Consider the following 19,564-nt stretch of genomic DNA (forward strand, 5'->3'; position numbering starts at 1 on the left):
CAACCTTGTCCGGATGGACAGAGAGGAAAGGAGATTTAGAAGATAGAGCCTGGAGCTCACTCACTCTCCTGGCAGAGGTGATGGCAACCAGGAATGCAGTCTTAAGAGTCAGAAGACGAAGAGGACAGTTATGAAGTGGCTCAAAAGGAGCGCCCAAAAGAAACGTTAGAACAAGATTCAAGTCCCACTGAGGCATCACGAAGGGAACAGGAGGAAACGTGTGTGATGCCTTTCAAGAATCTATTTACAACAGGGGACTTGAAAAGAGAAGGCTGATCAGGAAGCCTTAAGAAGGCTGAAATGGCCGAGAGATAGCCTTTGATAGTGCACAGAGCAGAGCCCTACTGGGCAAGAGAAAGAAGGAAGAGGAGAACCTCTGAAAGGGGGGCAGAAAGTGGATCCACAGCCGTTGCTGTGCACATGCCATAAATTTGTTCCACCTGCAGGCGTATACCGTTTTTGTGGAGGGACGCCTGGCTGCCAGAATCACATCGCAAACTTCAGGAGGCAAATCAAATGGCCTCAACTGCCGCCGCTCAATCTCCACGCATGTAGGTGAAGACTGGACAGGTTCCGGTGGAGGACCGTCCCCTGCTGCTGCGACAGAAGGTCCTCCTGAAGAGGCAGACGAATCGGGGGATCGACAGACATGCTGAGTAGCTCGGGATAGCAGTATCTTCGTGCCCAATCCGGAGCCACAAGGATGACTTGGCCCAGTCTCGCCTGATCTTCTTTAGAACTCTGGGCAGAAGTGGTATAGGCGGAAAGGCGTACAACAGACCGCAGCTCCACTCGTGTCGAAAAGCGTCATCGAGCGAGTGCCGCCTTGGAAATTCCAACACGCAGAACTGATGACATTGCGCGTTCTCTTCGGTGGCGAATAGATCTAACCAAGGTTCTTCCCACTGCTGAAAGAGACCTTGCGCCACGTCCGAGTTCAGATGCCATTCGTGATCCATCATGCACCGGCGGCTGAGTTCGTCCGCCCTGGCGTTCAGGGAACCTGCCAGGTGTTGAACCACCAGGGTGACGCCCTGGTGTTCCAGCCATTGCCAGAGGCGCAGAGCCTCCTGGCAAAGGGTCCACGACCCCACCTCACCCGGTTTGTTGCAGTACCACATGGCAGTGGTGTTGTCCGTGAACACCTGCACTACACTTCCCCAGACTAATGGAAAGAATGCCTTCAGTGCAAGTCGGATCACCCGCAGCTCCAGAAGGTTGATATGGAGCCGGGACTCCGCCTCAGACCAGAGGCCTCTGATCTCCCTCTCTCCCAAGTGGCCCCCCATCCCAGGAGGGAAGCATACGTCACCACTACGTGCGCCGGTTGGGGTAGGGAGAGAGATCTGCCGCTGACCCAATCGCGGTTCGTGAGCCACCACTGCAACTGACTCGCAGTGCCCTCCGAGATCAGGATGTGGTCGGACAGGTTGCCCTGATGCTGTGCCACTGAAACTGGCAAAATGTCAGCGATGGAGGCCCATTTGGATGGGAGTAGCATCCCACCAAGTTGCAGACATTGATGGATCCAAGGGCAAGCCTAGTACAAGAAAAAAATCCTCTTCCCAAACGCCTTCATCCTCTTCGACTCCCTAGCTGGCGGTGTTGTAGGGAAGGTATATGGGTTTACTATGCTAGTGGAGGCCTGTACCACCATGCTCTCCGGGGTAGAATGCTTGGTATGAAAGGCAAGATCACCAGTAGTCGGCCTATGGTTATGAGCCACTTTATTAAAAACCGTGTGCATGAACAGGGTTTTACACAAAAGCCTATCAGGGTATCGTTGAGAGTTTCATTAAGTAGCAGCAGAAGTTCCAGAGTGCTGGAACTCTGTGAGGACATTAGTCTCGGTTTCGATGATAGGAAACTGCAAATTCAGACTTTGACTGCCCTTCTCATTACCATGCTGAAGGACACATTCTTCTGCAGACAGAATGGGGGGGCTATGTTGGGGGAGTATCTAGCCCACTGGCCTCTCTTCAGATTATATGATAATTGTCCGATCCAAAGAGTTGAGAACTGAAATTGTGGGCAGCTTCGATCGAGGTCAGAATGGATTTGGTACAGAGTCAAACAGAACTATGGGCTTGACGTTCTACTCCATCATCAGTGCCAGCGTTGACAAACAGGCTTGGATCATGGTATTGAATGTGGAGTTTGCTCAGGAGTTGGAACTGAATCCAAAGCGAGTTAACGGGCAAGCTGGCACGGTCTATGAGCAGATCCACCAGCAGTAACCAGGCTGGAGGCCTCTGCACATCTGTGGATTCGAATGGCCGCCAGAGAGAATCCTTAAATGCCACAATTTATTGTGGCATCGCCAACCTACCCGGAAACTCAGGATGCATCAGAACCACTTACATAACTGGCTCCTTGGTAGGTGACAGTGGGAGGCTGAGGGGCACCCCAACGTGCTCACAACTTCACAGGAGGAGAGTGGTGAGGCTTAGACGAGACATGCTTTGACTGTGTTTTTTCTATGATTTGGAACATACCCTAAGACTTGGAGTGTGACAAAGATCTGTTGCACAACCAGCTTTGAGAATGGGAACAAGCCTGTGTCCTTGATTTTGAGCGAAAGTGACCTTTACACAAATTCTTCCAATGCTTGGCGACATACAGCTTGGCTTTGCACTCCCAGATTGTTTTCAGATTCAAGGCTTACTTCCTACACAACTTTGAGTCATGGTGTGAGCTTGGACACCAGAGGCACACATAGTGGGATCGGAAGCAGGCATTTGGTTAAGAATATTCCTACGAGAATTAAAGCCTGTGGCTTTAGGAGGTGAAATTTCCCTTGCACACCGAAAAACGTTTTTGATAAAAAAAACACAAGAGGAGTTGACACCGGATCTGGATACATAGGAGCAGAAAGAAAGGAAGGGACATCAGCATGCCTGGGTGGCACCTATACAATGGCACCAGTCATCACTTCTGCGGCGAAGCAGAGTGGATGCTTTGTCACACGACACCCCTAGCGATGCTCAGTTATTAGGCAGAAAAACCTTCCTGATCCAGTCTGACATATGGGGACTTTCTAAAGGTGAGGAATCTGCAATTTGGATTATCCTTCAGAAATAGTGTTACCCAAAGTAACATGTTCTTCTAATGAATACTTCTAAGGTTAGATTACTCGAGTTACAGTAGATACCACAGCAGTACCTCCTCAGGTGAAAATCTCTGGAGAAGACTCGGACCAAAAAGCCTTGCAGGATCAAGCAGGCAAAACGTACTTCACGTCAGACCTGGCTATTAAGGCAGAAATGCTTCATGAATGTATGCACTGATGCCACGTAACAGCCTAGCAGATGTCAAGGAACAGGCACTCTGTGTGCTACTGAAGTGCTAGCAGCCTTAGCACTGGTAGACTGGGCTCTCAGCCTTCAGGCGGGTGCTTCATGGACAGTGTGTGGCAGATCCTAATGAGGAGAACTATCCACCTCGAAGTCCAAGAATAGGAAGGCGAAAAAGCACTGGCGCTCTTTGCCTTCTCCCCGTCGGTCGGCTGACGCAATGCGGGACCTGGCGCGTTGGCGCTCTAAGGCTCTGTCTCCTTCAGGGATGACTCTGCACATCCCCTCATTTCCGGGAGCCGGAGCATCCTTTGCCCAACTTCGTACATTTTACAAAGCCCTCCAACGTATCTTTAAGCAGCCCGACTCCGCCGGCATGCCTTCGTGTCCCGCAGGGCCGGTCTGGGATCCTGGGCCTTTGATGCCGGCAGCTTCGTTGCTGGAGGGCCCCTGCGGATTCAGGCCTGAATCCGACCTACGCCAGTTGATCTTACCAGACAATGACCCCCATTGGGACATCCCTGGTGCACCAGGCTTCGAAGACTTGAAAAAACAATCAACAAAACGTCGAAAAAAGTTTAGTCAAAATGTGACTAAAGGGGTAGCTATCTCCGGATCTGAACTAGGCTGGCGCAGAAAAAGGAAGAACTGACGTCAGCATGGAGGGGCGATGTTTAAGTATCAGCGCGACATCATTATGGTGACCACTACGCCGGACGCGACTAACGCCACCCACTGACACGCAGGGGTACTGTTAAGAAAACTTCTCTGGATCCTGTCTGATGCCAGGGGTAATTCTAAAGGTAAGGAATCTATAACTAACTGTATATTTCAGATGCAGTTTTTCCCCCCATACGGCCCACAGGAAAACCACAGAATATATTGATTATTTGCTTGCCAATAGGGATGGCTCACCCGGTGGAAGAATGTGTCACTTGGGGTACAGACTTCGCTGCAGTTGTGTAACATTAATAGCACTCATGTAAAAGCACTCAGGTCATGTTCCAAATGCAAATATAGGCATGAGGAGTGGATAGAATCGCGAAGAGGTATGGTGTGGGAAAAGGGAAAGGGCAGCAGCCGGCGGTGGAGACACTCACCATGGAGGCAGAAGGAGACTGGGGAAAGGAAGCAGCATAGGGTCAAGTGAAAGAAAGAAAAAAAGAAATCTGGACTTCTGCAACTAGATGAAACAAGAAATATAAATAGCCCCTGGTTTGATATGGACATTATCGGTTTTTATGGTACCAACCCCAAAGTGTGTTCGTTTGTGCGACGTGAAGTTGTTGTTTGTGAATGCCGTTCAACTGCTCAGAAATCTGGGCCATGGCCATAAATGACAGAGCACCAGAGACCGGGCCTGGTGAGAGGCAGTAGAAGAGAGAGAAGGAGGGGCAAAGAGGAAAAGAGACAGAGGAACAGACGGGCTTAGTGAAAGAGAGACACTGCATGCACACTAAGTGAAACACAAGCAGAGACACAAAAGAAAACATAAAAATAGAGCAGACAGGCAAACAGAAAGGGGACGTGTAACTATATACACCAATGAAAAATGATGGGGAGGGCTGAGAGAAAGGGGGCCAACAAAACAGACAGTGATGCACAAGGATAAAAGCTGAGATTAGAAGCATGTACAGTAATTAAAACAAAAGCGGAAGCAGAAAAGAAAACTAAGAACGGTTACACGCTGTAGCAAAAGGAATATGCCCAAAGTGCATTCATAAAGAGTTGCAGATATAAAAGAAAAAGGAACGGAAATTCTAGATGCTTGACGTGACAGTGATGTTTCGTAATTCTACAGAATTTCTGCTACGATTGCCAACAATCTTCCAAAGTACTTCCTTGTGTAAGGGTCAAAGGCAGGACAAAAAGGAAGCACCGAAATAGAAGGAAGTGAGGGAGGTGGTGGGGGTCGGGCGTTGATACTAAAGGGGAAGCAACGATCAGAGAGGCTGGCCAACAAGACACAAACATAAATCCGTGCAGCGACTACCGTGCTGATTATGAGAAAAATATACCTTGGAAAATGCAAGCGCGGCATCTGAAGCTGGCGCAGATCGGATGCATAAGCCCCATACAGCCCCCCCCCCCCCCATATAAAAATAGTACAGGAAGGAACATAGATCAAAAAACGTGCAAGACCACATGTAGCAGGGGCAGTCTGCTGGGAGGGTCAGAATCACAAAATGGCGGGACTAATTAAGTATGCTAACCAATCAAAAGCTGGCATGAATGACGGGCAGGAACAAATGAAAAAGATGGGAGGTACTGCAAGCAACAGTCTAGATTACAACATGCCTCCCAGAGCAATGCATGCGCTGCCCAGTCTCAACCTAAAAAGGGGTCAAAATTGTTGGAATTGTCTGGCCATAAAGACTCAAGAAAAGCGATGTGGCTAATATTCCCTTAAACTAGAGCTGTATCCGCCTTTTCACCCAAAAATGGCAAGAGCCATCATACAATATGCCCATCAAAGATGCCTGGAAATCTCCGTAGCAGCCCACTGATCTCATCCAGGCATAGTGCCAAAGTACCACACTTCAATTTATCGCTCAACCACAGCAGATGGTTATGTTCAAACCAGACCAGATTACGAATCATGCAACTATTTTGGATAGCTTGGGTCAGGATGCCTGAGGTCTCCGCAAACTGCCGGCAATACTTGACCTACTGTGCCCCACTGGGGGTGGGAGTAGCGGCCAACAAGGCAGATGGGATAAACCAAACAGAGCAAGCTTCGTGGAAGAAAAAATATTTTGCCAAAATGTTGAATTCTTTTAGACTATCGATCAGGTGAAGTTGCGGGGAACGCATTAAGACCGACTTACTGGTGGATGCCTGCACCATCAAACTCTCTAACATGCAATAGTGTTTAAGAAAAGCAGGGTCTCGTAATCTTGGGCTATGGCACAGAGCAACCTGACAGTTAAAGGGTGGTCATGAACATTGTTTCGTCCAGGTGCCCAGAAGGGTATCTTTAGGGCTTCAATAAACAGTAATTGATGTTCTGTGGTTGCTTGACCAGGCTAGACTATCTCTTGCAATACATTGTCCTTAAACTCCATAATGGAAAATGTTTGGTCCGGCACTTCTGCCACAGGGCCAGAAGGTGAAAATGTCAGTATATGGAGAATTATCCAGGCCACTAGCATCTGAGTGCTACATAGCAGTTTACTTGATCATATTAGGTACACAATCTTCCCACTCTTAAAAATTGTCATTGTCTGTATCAGTGTTGAAAAGATGTGCAGTTTGGGACCTACAGCATGGTAAGGGCAAAGTATCAAAATAAAAAGGTATTACCCACGGGCTACACTCGGTTAAGAAGTGGGTGTGGCCTCTGATGAGGTAGATTCTGCTTTGAGTCGGAATGCTGATTAAACTGTAAATACTCCATCATTTATGAAAAGAGGACCAGCTTAGCAGGTGGCTCCAGAACCAAACTCTGCATCGGAGCAGGTACAGATACCGATGCGGGTTCAAGGAGCACTGACAGCAACGAGGGAGGATCCACAGGCAAAAGCACAACTGATCTTCCTAAGGACATCCACTTGGCACAACGTCATCGACGGATGTGGAAATTCAGAGTGCATCAGGAATAGACTCCGATTGAAAGAAAGACTGGGAGGCACACTGGCATCCTCGCACCTTTTCTGGAGTTAAAAAGTGTTGGGAAAGGGCTGGTTCCCGCTTTGATTTCTTAAATTTATTTTTGGACTTACCCGAAGACTTCGACCGCAAAGAAGATCTGCAACTGGAACCACTTCAGGAGCAAGAAAGGGACCTTCCTTTCGTCTTCTCACAGAGTGGAATTTTCCGCTGTCTGGTGAAATACATCTTCACCTCGTGGTCATGTATAGCCTTCATTTGAGCGCAGAATCACAGGCCCTGAAATTGTGCTCTGACCACAAGTACCACAGGAATACTTTGTGAGGGTCAGTCACAGGCATCTGTTTGTGAAAGTGCTTACATGGCTTGAACCCTGCCTTTAGGGGGTGACATTTTCCCTTGCACACAAGCGCCTTGAGACCCCCTTGGTGAGTAGTGCGCTATATAAATTCTTGAACTTGAAAATATTATTTTTTTTAATTGTTAGAAAGACTAAGGAGCAGCTCCGGATCCACTTCTGAAGGTGCGGAAAAAAGGAACTTTTGTCAGCGTGCATGGCTGGAGCTTAAATGCTGCTCCACTCATCACTTTCGGAGTGGAATAACATCAGTGCAGAGCCACACAATGCCACCCTCCGGCAAACATGAGCACTCCTTTGAATTTTACATACCCAGTCTGACGCTTGGGAAATATTCACAAGGTGATGAATCTGTGGTTAGAAGTATCCATCAGAAAAGAAACAAGCAGTCTGCAAAATGATGTTAGTCACAAAACAATTCCAGTGCATTTCTACTTCCCTGTCCATGGGTGAACATCTCAAAATGAGGGAGTGGGCCATTTAGCCAATAACTATTAATGATGTATGGTGGTGTATTTTTCAACAGAAGCATTTTGTAATGTTTCTTCTGTTTGTATTCTCTGTACAAAAATAAGTATCAAAAAGTCTACACTATTAATTTGGGGTTTCCATTGTTGATTATAAGAGGAAGCAGTGAGCCAAACTGTCAGGCTAGTTTATAAATGTTTCAAACTTCCATTAATTGCAGGTAATCCTATTAGAACTCTAAACCTCATGATTCAAGCCAGTGCTTTATGCCATAGGACACACTACTGTGTGCCACAAAACACAATAAAAAAAAGGCTGGCCAATCTACAGCCTCTAGGAAAATCAAATCAAAATAAATGTACCTTATAGTTATTATTCTGTCCCCTGTTTTGTCTTTCTGTTTATCAATGTCTATATGGGCACCTGTGAATTCCCGAATAGCGTTGATGTTACAGCCTCCACGTCCAATTACTCTGGAAATGACTGTGGATGGAACAGAAACTTTCTTTGATCTGTGAAAAGAAAATGTGTTTAATTTTAACATTGCTTTCACTGATTTCATTAGGTTCACAAGTGGCATAGTAGACAATGATTTTGTACAAATTTCTCCAAATAACACTATACAGATTAATGCACAAAATTCTGTATCATCAAAACTGAAAAGGTAATGAAACTGATTTCAGAGAATGTATGTGAAAAGATGACTAGAAAAGGAAAATGTTAAACTGTAACCATCAGCTAGAAGCATTAAGTTTTCTACTGTCACACACACACTGCACACTCAAGCTATTCAGTGTTCGGCTCAGACATTACACGTTGTTTTTGGATATCCTGTGGCTCCTCTCTCAGCCACAATGCATATGGATCCAGACTTCACCCTAGATTTTTTTATCCCGCCTCACATGTGAGAGGTGAAAGTGGAATGTGGAGTAAGATTACTGTGATGTACCCTGTGCATTGTAAGTTGTTAAAGAAGTGAAATAAAGTAAAATAGTTAAATATGACATAATTGCCAGATTCCGGGAAGGGAAGTGGGTGCATGTGAGAACTGTAAATCTGCCATCACTGCCACATTTAAGGAGGAGTGTGAGCGAGCACATGTGAATCAACAGGACTAAACACTACAAATAGATGCTTAAATGTTAGATAAATATTTTCGCTTGTACCATGTGGGGCTGTAGAGACACCATGCACTGACTAAAGCAGTTTCCTCCTATGCGCTGTCTAGTGGGCAGATGTCTTGATTAATGTTCTTAACAAAATTTGGCCAGTCACAGCCTGTTGACTGGCTAGTAGGTTGTAAATTACGTGTTACTTACCTTCAGTAACGATGTATATGGTAGAGACATTGTCTAGCTACAGATTCCTTAACTTAGAACTTAGGTGCCGCTCGTAGCCGTTAACAGTGAGGACACTTTGCCACAGCGCTTTCCACCTACGCTGCAGCTGGGGCCTCTTCCCGCCTCTTCCTCCCAGCAGCCTTATTACGGCTCGCTCGTAGCCGTTAACAGTTAGGACACTTTGCCGCTTCTATCTACAGTCCTGCTCACCTTTTTTAATTGACTTTTATTGACTCTTGGCAGCGTGGATTAGCCCGGACCCTGGGAGCTCTGCCGATTGAGGGCGTGAGGTAACGACCGCGGTTGGGACTGCGAGACCCAGCCTGTACAGCGCTTCCCACCTACGCTGCAGCTGGGGCCTCTTCCCGCCTCTTTCTCCCAGTATTTAAATCACGAACACTTCCGCGCCAGTGGGACGCGCGCGGGACTAGCCGGGCTAAGCCCGGGCAAAGGGCGGGCCGTCTAAGGCCGTCCTAGGTCGATTAAGGCCGGGCTGGGCCCCCCTCTTACATCCGTCTCCTGCCCATACTCTGTAGATATCTATTTTCCCAGTGAAATATGGTTGTGATCTGGTACGATAGTGATATTTATTGTAAAGTATTGGTTAGTAGTGTTTGAAGTCAACATGCCATTGCGCTCAGGGAAAATTCGCCATACTACTACTCTCACGACCTCAAATGGGGTGGCCACAGGTACTCTGGATCTTTTTTTCAAGAGAGCTTCTAACATACTTGAAAAGGAAATTGCTTTTGCAGAGAAGCGTTTATCCTTGGATTTAATAACAGGGAAGAGATCATCATTGAGGCGAATAGGGTCGGCGCCTTCCCCGGTGCCCACAAACTCTGTAGGGGAGGGAATTAGGCTGGTGGAGGCTGAGGAAGATTTAGATAGCTCTAGTATTATCTCATCCCCCTTGAGTCGGTCTTCCAGTAGCGGTAGCACTGGTTTATTAGACTCTCCAAGGCTACCCATTCCATCTCCCTCTAACCTGAATCAGAGAACTCCAGTGAAGATTAACTCCGCTAGTGAACAAATAGGGGGTGGTTCTCCGAAATCTCCCCAAGCTAAAATAGCAAAATTATTAAAGAAAACTCTAATCCCGGCCCCGTCAGTTGTTGTCCAGCCCCCTATTTTTCCCAGATTAACCACTCATTCCTCTGACTGTCCCATTGAGGAGGGTAGCCTTTTGGGAAAAATTGAAATCCTGGTCAAATCCTTGATGCTTCCACTCCTAGAGAGGACCAGGATGATCAATACAAAGCTAGACCAGATCGAGAAACAGGTCGGAGATCTTTACTTGCCGACCTGGTAAAAGGTCTGGTCACTACTAATCCCCCGGCTACTAATAAAAACTCGACGTTGTTTACTAAACAAAGTCCCTCTCGCCCCACAGTATCTTTAAAGGCTAAAAATATTGCCCAAAAACGATCACGTACATCTCCCAAAAAGCACAGACACCTTCTTTATCACAGAAGATGCTATCCCCTAAAGCTGCACTTGAACGAAACGTGAGTAATCAAAAGGGGGAGAAAATGGGACTAGGGAAAAATCTGGAACTTTCCAAAAATAAGATCGATAAGGCCGATAAGGAAAATGGTGTGACTGCCCCTCAAAACACATATAGATCATCTAACAGAAGAGTAGATTTGCCACCAGAATCCGCTCCTTACGTAGTTGTTATGGCAGGGGTTCCTGTGCTCCCTATGGGAATAAAGGAAGAACATCGAGCTCTAAGAAATAAAGTAATATACTGGCTGTGTAACAATAGACCTCTGCCGGCCCATGTGAATGGAGAAATTCTTAATGTAAGGCGTGTAAACTGGGTCGGATCGAGGCCTAAAGATAGAAACGGGGACGCTATCATTGTTAATTTTAAAGATCATAGAGCTGTGAGGCATACTGGCGACTGGTATGATGCGAGAGGTACTGAATCCATCTCTACGCATTATCTAAGTTACTTCTATCCACAGATGCTGGCCCCACATGCTAAAGATTATATATCAGGAGGGCAGAGTTTAAATCGGCATGGTATAGAACACCATGGTTTTAACCAGAAACTTTTTACCCACAAAGATTACCTCTAAACCAGGGCTTCCATAATTACAATATAGAACAACAAGGTTTTAATATACCGACTTTTAATCATTTTTGATGCTCTATGGGATGGAAGGTGTGGATTGACTCCACCCTAGGAAAACTGGTATTCCTGTTAAGCCCGCAGTCTTCGAAATCTCAATGGCAGGGGGACTAGATGCACAGGAGAAGGACAACAGGGTTAAACCTCCATTAACGCAACCCATTCAGAGAGTAAATAATATGGCAGAACAAAATAATGTTGGAATTCCTATGGGAGGAGCAATCCAACACACAAAAGAAAGTATCGTGGAGACACGCGTAGATGAGGTACAGTTGGAAATTTATCACACCCCTCCAAAGGATAGTCCACCAGTAAATAAAGGGCAATCACTTAAACTTATGTCCTGGAATTTAACGGGCCTTCGTACAAAGGTTGATGATGGAAGTGCCCTGAATTTTTTTCAAAATTATACTGTTATCTGTCTCCAGGAGACATGGGCCACGACAGAACTGCACTTGGCTGGATATAAGACTTACTTTACTCCTGCAGTGGCAGCCACCTCGGGTAGGGCGAAGGGAGGTTTGTCGGTTTTTATAGCAAGCACAATCCAGGGATTGGAAATAAAAGTTCTCTACTTGGATCCAAATGATCAGTTGCTTAGTTTATCGTTTTACAACAAAGAGACCATCCTTCTGCTTAATTTTTATAATAACCTTATGGAAGGACAGATTCTGAACGTCTTGGGTTCCCTACGTCATAAGCTCTCCCATCTGACACAGGAGGTAAGGGGTAGGCTAGTGTAAGTATAGTATGGGGGGGGGGGGGGGTGATTTTAACCTGCACCCCTGCTTACGCAGTAATAGCAATATTTGTGGGTTGGTGGATGAACAAGAAGAGCCAACTGTCAATTTCACCCATACTTCTATGGGGGCATATTTGAATGATGTCCTTTTCGGATTTGGGGCTTACGATGGTGAATAAATTAAATACGACATCCCATCGGCTAGATCCAACTTTTTTGGGAAGAGGCTGTGAGACTAAAATAGATTATATCCTAGTATCAAATACTCAATAGAATCACGAGCTTTGATTTACTGGTGAATACACTAAGTGATTATTGTGCCCTTACCCTAGAACTTTATTTGGACCAAGCCCAGGATACCGCACAGATCTTATCTAGTGCATTAATTCAGAACACCTTACACTTAGCTAAGATAAATGGATATTCCCTAAGATGGGAGAAGGTAGATGCCGGGGAATTAACAAGAAAAGTGATACGTTCAGTCTATCCTTCCATAGTTAAGTGTCTAGACTTGGGAACCTCAGAGGAGGAAGTCCTACATAATTTTGAAGTAATCCTGGAGAAAACAAATGAACTACTAACGGTCAAAATAAAAAGTGACCGTCCAAGGTAAACAGGATGGTTCAACCATAATTGCACAGCAGCACATAAGAAATTGAAAATGGCCCTAAAAAAACGTGTAGGGATCAAGAAGAAATAAGAACCTTAAGAAAGGACTACAACAGAGCATGTAAAGAAAGGAAAGCCGAACTAAAACAAGCCCTATGGGACCAACTGCATGAAAGCTCTCTAGATAAGAACAGTGAGGTATTCTGGAGAGTGGTAAAAGCTCCAATTCTAATAGATCGCAAAACCCTTCCAACCATTGAAGTGGCTATTGAGGGATCAGTTTGGGTGGACCACTTCTCAAAAATATTCATGAAGGGCCAGGAACCAGAAGGGGTTGATGCAGTAGATAGTGATAGCCTCATGACGGTGGCTTATCCCATATCATTAGAACTAACCTTAACCGAGGTCCTCCAAGCGCTAAATGCGAGTAGAAATGGCAAAGCCCCGGGCCCAGATGGGGTTCCTGTAGACTTTTTTTTAAATATAAAGTAGACCTCTGGGCCCCCATATTGACTAGGGTGCTCAGGGCAGCATTGAAAAATCGTTTGCTGCCATCTTGGACCAAATCCATCATGGTCCCTATATTTAAGAAAGGAGACAGGCATGAGGTGTCTTGCTATCGCCCGATCTCTCTGCTGGACTCGCTGGGCAAGGTGGTGGGGATAGTGCTTGAGCGTTTACAGCGGTGGGCGGACGACAGGGGGATTCTGTCTTATCTCCAGTTTGGATTTCGGGAGGGTTTCGGGACGACTGAGCAAGCCTTAAATTTATCAATGCTGTTGGGTAAATATGTCTATGCAAAGCAGGGCAGGTTATATATGGTGTATGTCGACCTGTCTGCTGCTTTTGACTGCGTTTCCCATGCAAAATTGTGGTCCGTTCTTTTAAAACTGGGTGTTGAGGTTCCTTTGATTGGTCTCCTGAGGGAATTATACTCAAACGCCTCTGCGAGGGTACGTTTTGGCATAAAATGCAAGCTGTGGGAGTCGTTTAGGGTAGAGCGTGGTGTCCGGCAGGGTTGCGTCTTGGCCCCCTTTCTCTTCTCACTCTACACAAATGGATTGGAGGTGGCAATGCTGAAGGGGGGCCAGGACTTACCGCAAGTCAGAGACCGCCCGATACTTGCTCTGCTCTATGCGGACGACGCCGTGATACTGGCCCGCACCCCACGTGAATTATAGAAGGCTCTGGATAGGTATGCTACTTTTATGGGGAACCTTGATCTGCGAATAAACATAAAAAAAAGTATATAATGGCAGCAGGATCAGAGAAAAAAGGGGGAAAAGTTATATTCCTTGACAAAGAAAGACTCGAAGTTACTGGCCAATACCCCTACCTAGGCATCATAATTGATGATCGACTAAATTGGATACCTGCAATTGAGGCCAGGAAACCATCTCATGCGAGTAATTGCTGCGCTTATAAGTTTTTCACAAAAGCTGGGAAAAAGGCCTCCCGTAGAATTGTTACATATCTATAGAGCCAAATGCCAAACTGTTGCCCTCTATGGGGCTGGATTGTGGGGTTATACCAACACTAGTTCCTTACAAGTAGCAGAGAAGAACAAGTTACTTACCTTCGGTAACGCTTTTTCTGGTAGATACAATATCTGCCTGTGGATTCCTCACCTTGTGAATATCCCCTTGCACCAGCAACATTCGAAAATTCTTTTCGTAGCTTCGCGCCGACATGGACTTGGACGTCATACAGGCACGGCACCACTCGCGACTCCGCTGACGTCACCAACGCCTATAAGCCCACGCCGGCGTGATGACATCAGTTCCGCTCTTTTTTCCGTGCCTTCGAGGCACACGGACGGACCAATTACAGACATATACACAGTATACGCAATACAAATATCAAGGTAACACACCCAGTGTGAAGCAAATGCAACAAAACAGTTGAAATAAACAAATACATAATAGAAACTCTGGCATAGAAGAGTGGACAACGGGGAGGCGGGTGGGTCAGTGAGGAATACACAGGCAGATATTGTATCTACCAGAAAAAGCGTTACCGAAGGTAAGTAACTTGTTCTTCTGATAGATACATCTGCCGTGTGGATTCCTCACCTAGTGAATAGAGTCCTACAGCAGTCCCCACTCCCGGAGGAGGGTGTCCACTCTTCTAAACCAGGAAATCCTGAAGGACAGAGCGTGCAAAATGACCGTCCCTCCTCACTTCGGTATCCAAGCAGTAATGCTTCGCGAAAGTGTGGAGGGAGGCCCAAGTTGTCGCTCTACAAATATCCTCAACAGGCACACCTCTAGCCAATGCCGAGGTCGAAGACTTAGCTCTAGTAGAATGAGCCCTTATACCCTCTGGAGGTTCCTTACCGGCCAAAGAGTAGCAGATCTTAATACAGAGGACGATCCATCTTCACAAAGTCCTCTTATGGACCGCTCTTCCTCTCTTGCAGCCAGCAAAGCCAATGAAAAGCTGATCATCCAATCGACAGTCTTTAGTTCGGTCCAGGTAAAAAGACACCGCCCTCTTGGGGTCCAGACGGTGTAATCTCTCCTCCTCCTTGGAAGGGTGTGGGGGAGGATAAAAGGTAGGAAGGGTAATGGATTGACCAAGGTGAAAAGGAGACACCACCTTAGGCAGAAAAGCAGCCCTGGTCCTAAGAACCATTCGATCAGCATGAATGGTCAAGAAAGGGGGCTTGTGACTAAGAGCTTGAAGCTCACTTACCCTCCTTGCCGAGGTTATAGCAACGAGGAAGACTGTTTTGAAAGTCAGAAGCCTCATAGGACATTTGTGAAGAGGCTCAATGGGAGCACCCATCAAAAAGGTCAATACAAGATTTAAGTCCCACTGAGGCACAATAAAAGGAGTAGGAGGGAACTTATTTGTGAGGCCCTTCAAAAACCTTAAAACTACAGGAGATTTAAAAAGAGAGGGCTGGTCAGGCAAACAGATAAAAGCCGACAGCGCAGAAAGATAACCCTTCACCGTGGCAACAGCAAGACCCTGCTGTGCCAGAGAAAGGGCAAACTGGAGAACATCAGATAAATGGGCCCTCAAAGGGTCTATAGACTTCTCCCTGCACCAAGTAACAAATTTCGACCACCTATAAGAATAGATGGACTTAGTGGAGTCACGCCTGGCTGACAAAATGACATCCACTACATCAGGCGGGAGAAAAAAGAACTCAGGTTGCCCCGTTCAATCTCCAGGCATGAAGGTGTAAGGTCTGGAGGTGGGGGTGTAGAACCTGCCCCTCCATCTGGGAGAGGAGATCTGCCCTGTAAGGGAGACGGAGCGGCGGGTGAGAGGAGAGGTGGAGAAGGTCTGAGTACCACACCCTTCTTGGCCAATCTGGGGCGATCAATATAACTTGGGCCCGGTCTTGGCGAATTTTCCTCAGAACCCGAGGAATCAAAGGTATGGGAGGAAACGCGTAAAGGAGTTGCGAGTTCCAACTCAACTGAAACGCGTCCCCCAAGGCTTCTTGCATCGGATACTGGAGACTGCAGAATGACAGGCAGTGAGCATCCTCACGAGTGGCGAACAGGTCCACCCGAGGAGTCCCCCACATCTGAAAGATGTCGTGAACAACCTCCGGGTGAAGCCTCCACTCGTGGTCGGCTGAGAACTGCCGACAGACTGTCTGCATGAACGTTCTGAACTCCGGCCAGATGATTTGCCATTAGACAAATCTGATGGTCCTGAACCCAGGACCAGAGACGCAGAGCCTCTCTGCAGAGACACTGCGACCCCACTCCTCCCTGCTTGTTGATGTACCACATCGCGGTCGTGTTGTCCGTCAGGACCTGAACCGACTGACCGCGAAGGGAAGGGAAGAAGGCCTTGAGCGCCAGACGAATCGCCCGTAACTCTAGAAGGTTGATGTGAAGCAACCTTTCCTCTGGAGACCAAAGACCCTTGACCTCCAGGTCTCCAAGATGAGCACCCCACCCGAGAGTGGATGCATCCGTTATCACTGTGGCCACCGATCCAGGAAGTTGAAAAGGCTTTCCTTGTGACAGATTGCCTTCCATGCTCCACCAAGACAGATCCGCTGCAGCTTCTCTGGAGATCCTCACTGACTCCCTGAGATCTCCGTTGTGCTGATACCACAACCTGCGGAGGCACCACTGGAGTGCCCTCATGTGCCAGCGTGCATGGTTGACCAACAGAATGCAAGAAGCCATCAGACCGAGCAGGCGAAGAACCTTCAGGACTGGAACGACCGCTCCATTGTAGAACAAAGGAATCATTTCCTGTATGTCGCGAATCCTTTGAGAAGGAGGGAATGCACGACACAGTAGTGTCCAGTACCGCACCTATGAACAGGTTGCGCTGTGAGGGCACCAGGTGAGACTTGGGTACATTTATTGAAAAACCCAACCTGTGCAACAACTCAGTTGTCTCCTGCAGATGATGGAGCACGTTCTCCGGCGACTCCGCTTTGATCAGCCAGTCGTCCAGATACGGAAATACATGTATCCCCGACCTCCTGAGATGAGCTGCCACCACTGCCATCACCTTGGTGAAGACTCGAGGTGCAGTAGTAAGACCAAACGGAAAGACCACAAACTGGTAGTGTTGCGACCCAACCGTAAAACGGAGATACTTTCTGTGCGACTTCAAGATGGGAATATGAAAATACGCATCCTGCAAGTCGATTGACACCATCCAGTCTTCTTCCAGCTGCGCTTGAAGAACCTGTGCAAGAGTGAGCATCTTGAACTTTTCCTGTTTCAGGTAAAGGTTCAAGATTCTGAGATCCAGAATTGGCCGAAGTCTGCCATCCTTTTTGAGGATCAGGAAATACCGGGAGTAGCAACCCCGACCCCTTTCCTGCTCTGGAACCACCTCTATCGCACCTTTTCGAAATAGTGCCAGGACTTCTTCCTGCAAGAGAAGCAGGTGGTCCTCCGAACAAAAACCCTGGCAAGGAGGGTAATTTGGGGGAAACTCCCGAAAAGGAAGAGCATACCCATTCTCTACAAGATTGAGAACCCAAAGGTCCGATGTTATCAATTCCCAATCTTGTAGAAAATGGGTAAGCCGGCCCCCCACTGGGACCACATGATCCGGAATGGCGGATCTAGGGCTGCTTTGCTGTGTTGGCAGGGGCTGGGAAGGGGAAGAAGAGGAGGAGGAGGAGGAGGAGGAGGAGGAGGAGGAGGAGGAAGCCTGACGGGCTCTTTGCCGGCCCCTGTATGATTTGTACAGCGTATTTTCCTGTTGCTGTGGCTGCTGCTGAGATGGTCTGTAGGAACGAAAGGAAGATCTGCCAAATCCTCTGAAGCGCCTTCCAGTAGTACCCCTGGACTGAAGGCCCAAAGATTTCGTAGTGGCCCTACGGTCTTTAAAACGTTCCAAGGCAGCATCAGCCTTCTTGCCAAACAATCCTGAACCATCAAGAGGTAAGTCCATCAAAACAGACTGAACATCTGTAGAGAACTCCGATGTTTTAAGCCATGCGGCTCTCCTAGTGGCCACGGAAGAGCCCATGACCCTCGCCACCGAATCAGCAGTGTCCAGTCCACTCTGAATCACCTGCCTCGCAGCTGCCTGAGTGTCCGATATCACCTCCTGAAAATCCTTTCTATCTTCCTCAGGGATTTTCGGCATCAACTGTTTGACAGAATCCATCAAGGCATGGACATACCTTCCCATCAGACAAGTTGCGTTGGTTGACTTTAACGCCAAACTGGCTGAGGAGAAGACCTTCTTGGCAGTTTGATCCTGCTTCCTGGACTCTTTATCCCCAGGAACCTGCGGAAAAGCACCAGCAGACCTCTTTGAACAGGCAGCCTGCACAACTAAACTCTCAGGCAGGGGGTGTGTTGACAAAAATTCAGGGTCACCAGGTGCAACCCTATACCTCCTCGCCACTGTCCTAGAAACTGCAGGAGCAGGCAAATAATTCTTCCAAACCTCATAGATGGGTTCAGTTAACGCATCATTAAAGGGCAACATTGGCTCAATAATAGAGGAGGGTGAATGAAGAACTTCAGTTAGAAGATTTGGTTTATAATCAGCAGTGGGCAGAGTAATATTCAACAAATTTGCCACCTTTTTGATAACAGTGTGATAAGGTACCACAGCCTTTGAAGGCACATTCGACACTGAAGCCAAATCCCACTCAGGAGACAGTTCAAGCCCACTGGCCTCACCCAGGTCCTCAAAAGGATCTTCAGACTCCTGTAACTCTCCTTCCTCCATTTCTGCATAACGATATTGATCTCCCTCCAGAAGTCTCTGGGCTTCTCTCTGTGACCTTTCCTTCACGATAGAAGTCGAAGGATCCGGAATCGACTCCAACGGGGTCGGGGCCGGCGTCGAACCCGAAGTCGGATGTGGTCGTTTCACACGAGGTCGAGCAGAATCCTGCTTCGGAGTCGTAGGCACCGGCGTCGATGGAACCAGCGTCGACAGAGTCGGCGTCGTACGCTTCGGCGTCGACGACACAGGTGGTGTCGGAAAATGCCAATGCGGTGGTAGAGCCGTCATAAAAGGCATGAAGGGCGCAGGAGCATAAGCCTGGGGAACACCCAAGTTGAAAGCCATAGGACCCGTGGGACCAACAGGTGCACCAGACGGGTACATCGCCCTGGAATAAACACCAAACATGGCGTTCAGGAATTGTGATGGATCCTGACCTGGAGCCGGAAAATCTGGATACGGTCCTCCGGGCTGTTCCCGAGGAGGCAAAGTCGACACGACGTCGACCTCTTCGAGTCCCGGAACCGGGGTCGACGAACCCGCAGGTACCGGAACCTCGGCCTCACCAGCCCCCTGCTCCTCACCTTCATCCTCCTGACCAGAAGGATTGGACGGATCTGGAGAATGGATCTGCTTCGGTGACTCGGGCGAATTCGGATGTGAAGCCTCACCAACAGAGTCATGATCCTCCGACGCCGAAATCTCCACTTCCTTATTAAGAAGTTTAACCTGTGACTTCGGCCTCGAACCAGAGTCCTTTCCTGAGTGATGACGTGACTCATGGCTCCTCTTCTTGTGTTTTTTCCTCGAGGACCTTGAAACATGAGC

The 19,564-nt window shown here is 47.5% G+C and overlaps 1 protein-coding gene across 14 annotated transcripts in view; it reads right to left on the bottom strand.

Moving 5' to 3' along the window:
* Positions 1–19,564, bottom strand: part of ANKRD17 (ankyrin repeat domain 17) — a 1,381,421-nt gene that overhangs the window by 246,163 nt on the left and 1,115,694 nt on the right. For all 14 annotated transcript variants that reach the window (XM_078676026.1, XM_078676025.1, XM_078676019.1 and 11 more), the window contains one exon: positions 8,091–8,240. In XM_078676026.1, coding sequence (XP_078532152.1) covers positions 8,091–8,240 — 150 coding nt within the window. The remainder of the gene's footprint in view (positions 1–8,090; positions 8,241–19,564) is intronic.

Source organism: Lissotriton helveticus, chromosome 2_1, assembly GCF_964261635.1.
Source record: "Lissotriton helveticus chromosome 2_1, aLisHel1.1, whole genome shotgun sequence".
Classification (NCBI taxonomy): Eukaryota; Metazoa; Chordata; class Amphibia; order Caudata; family Salamandridae; genus Lissotriton; species Lissotriton helveticus.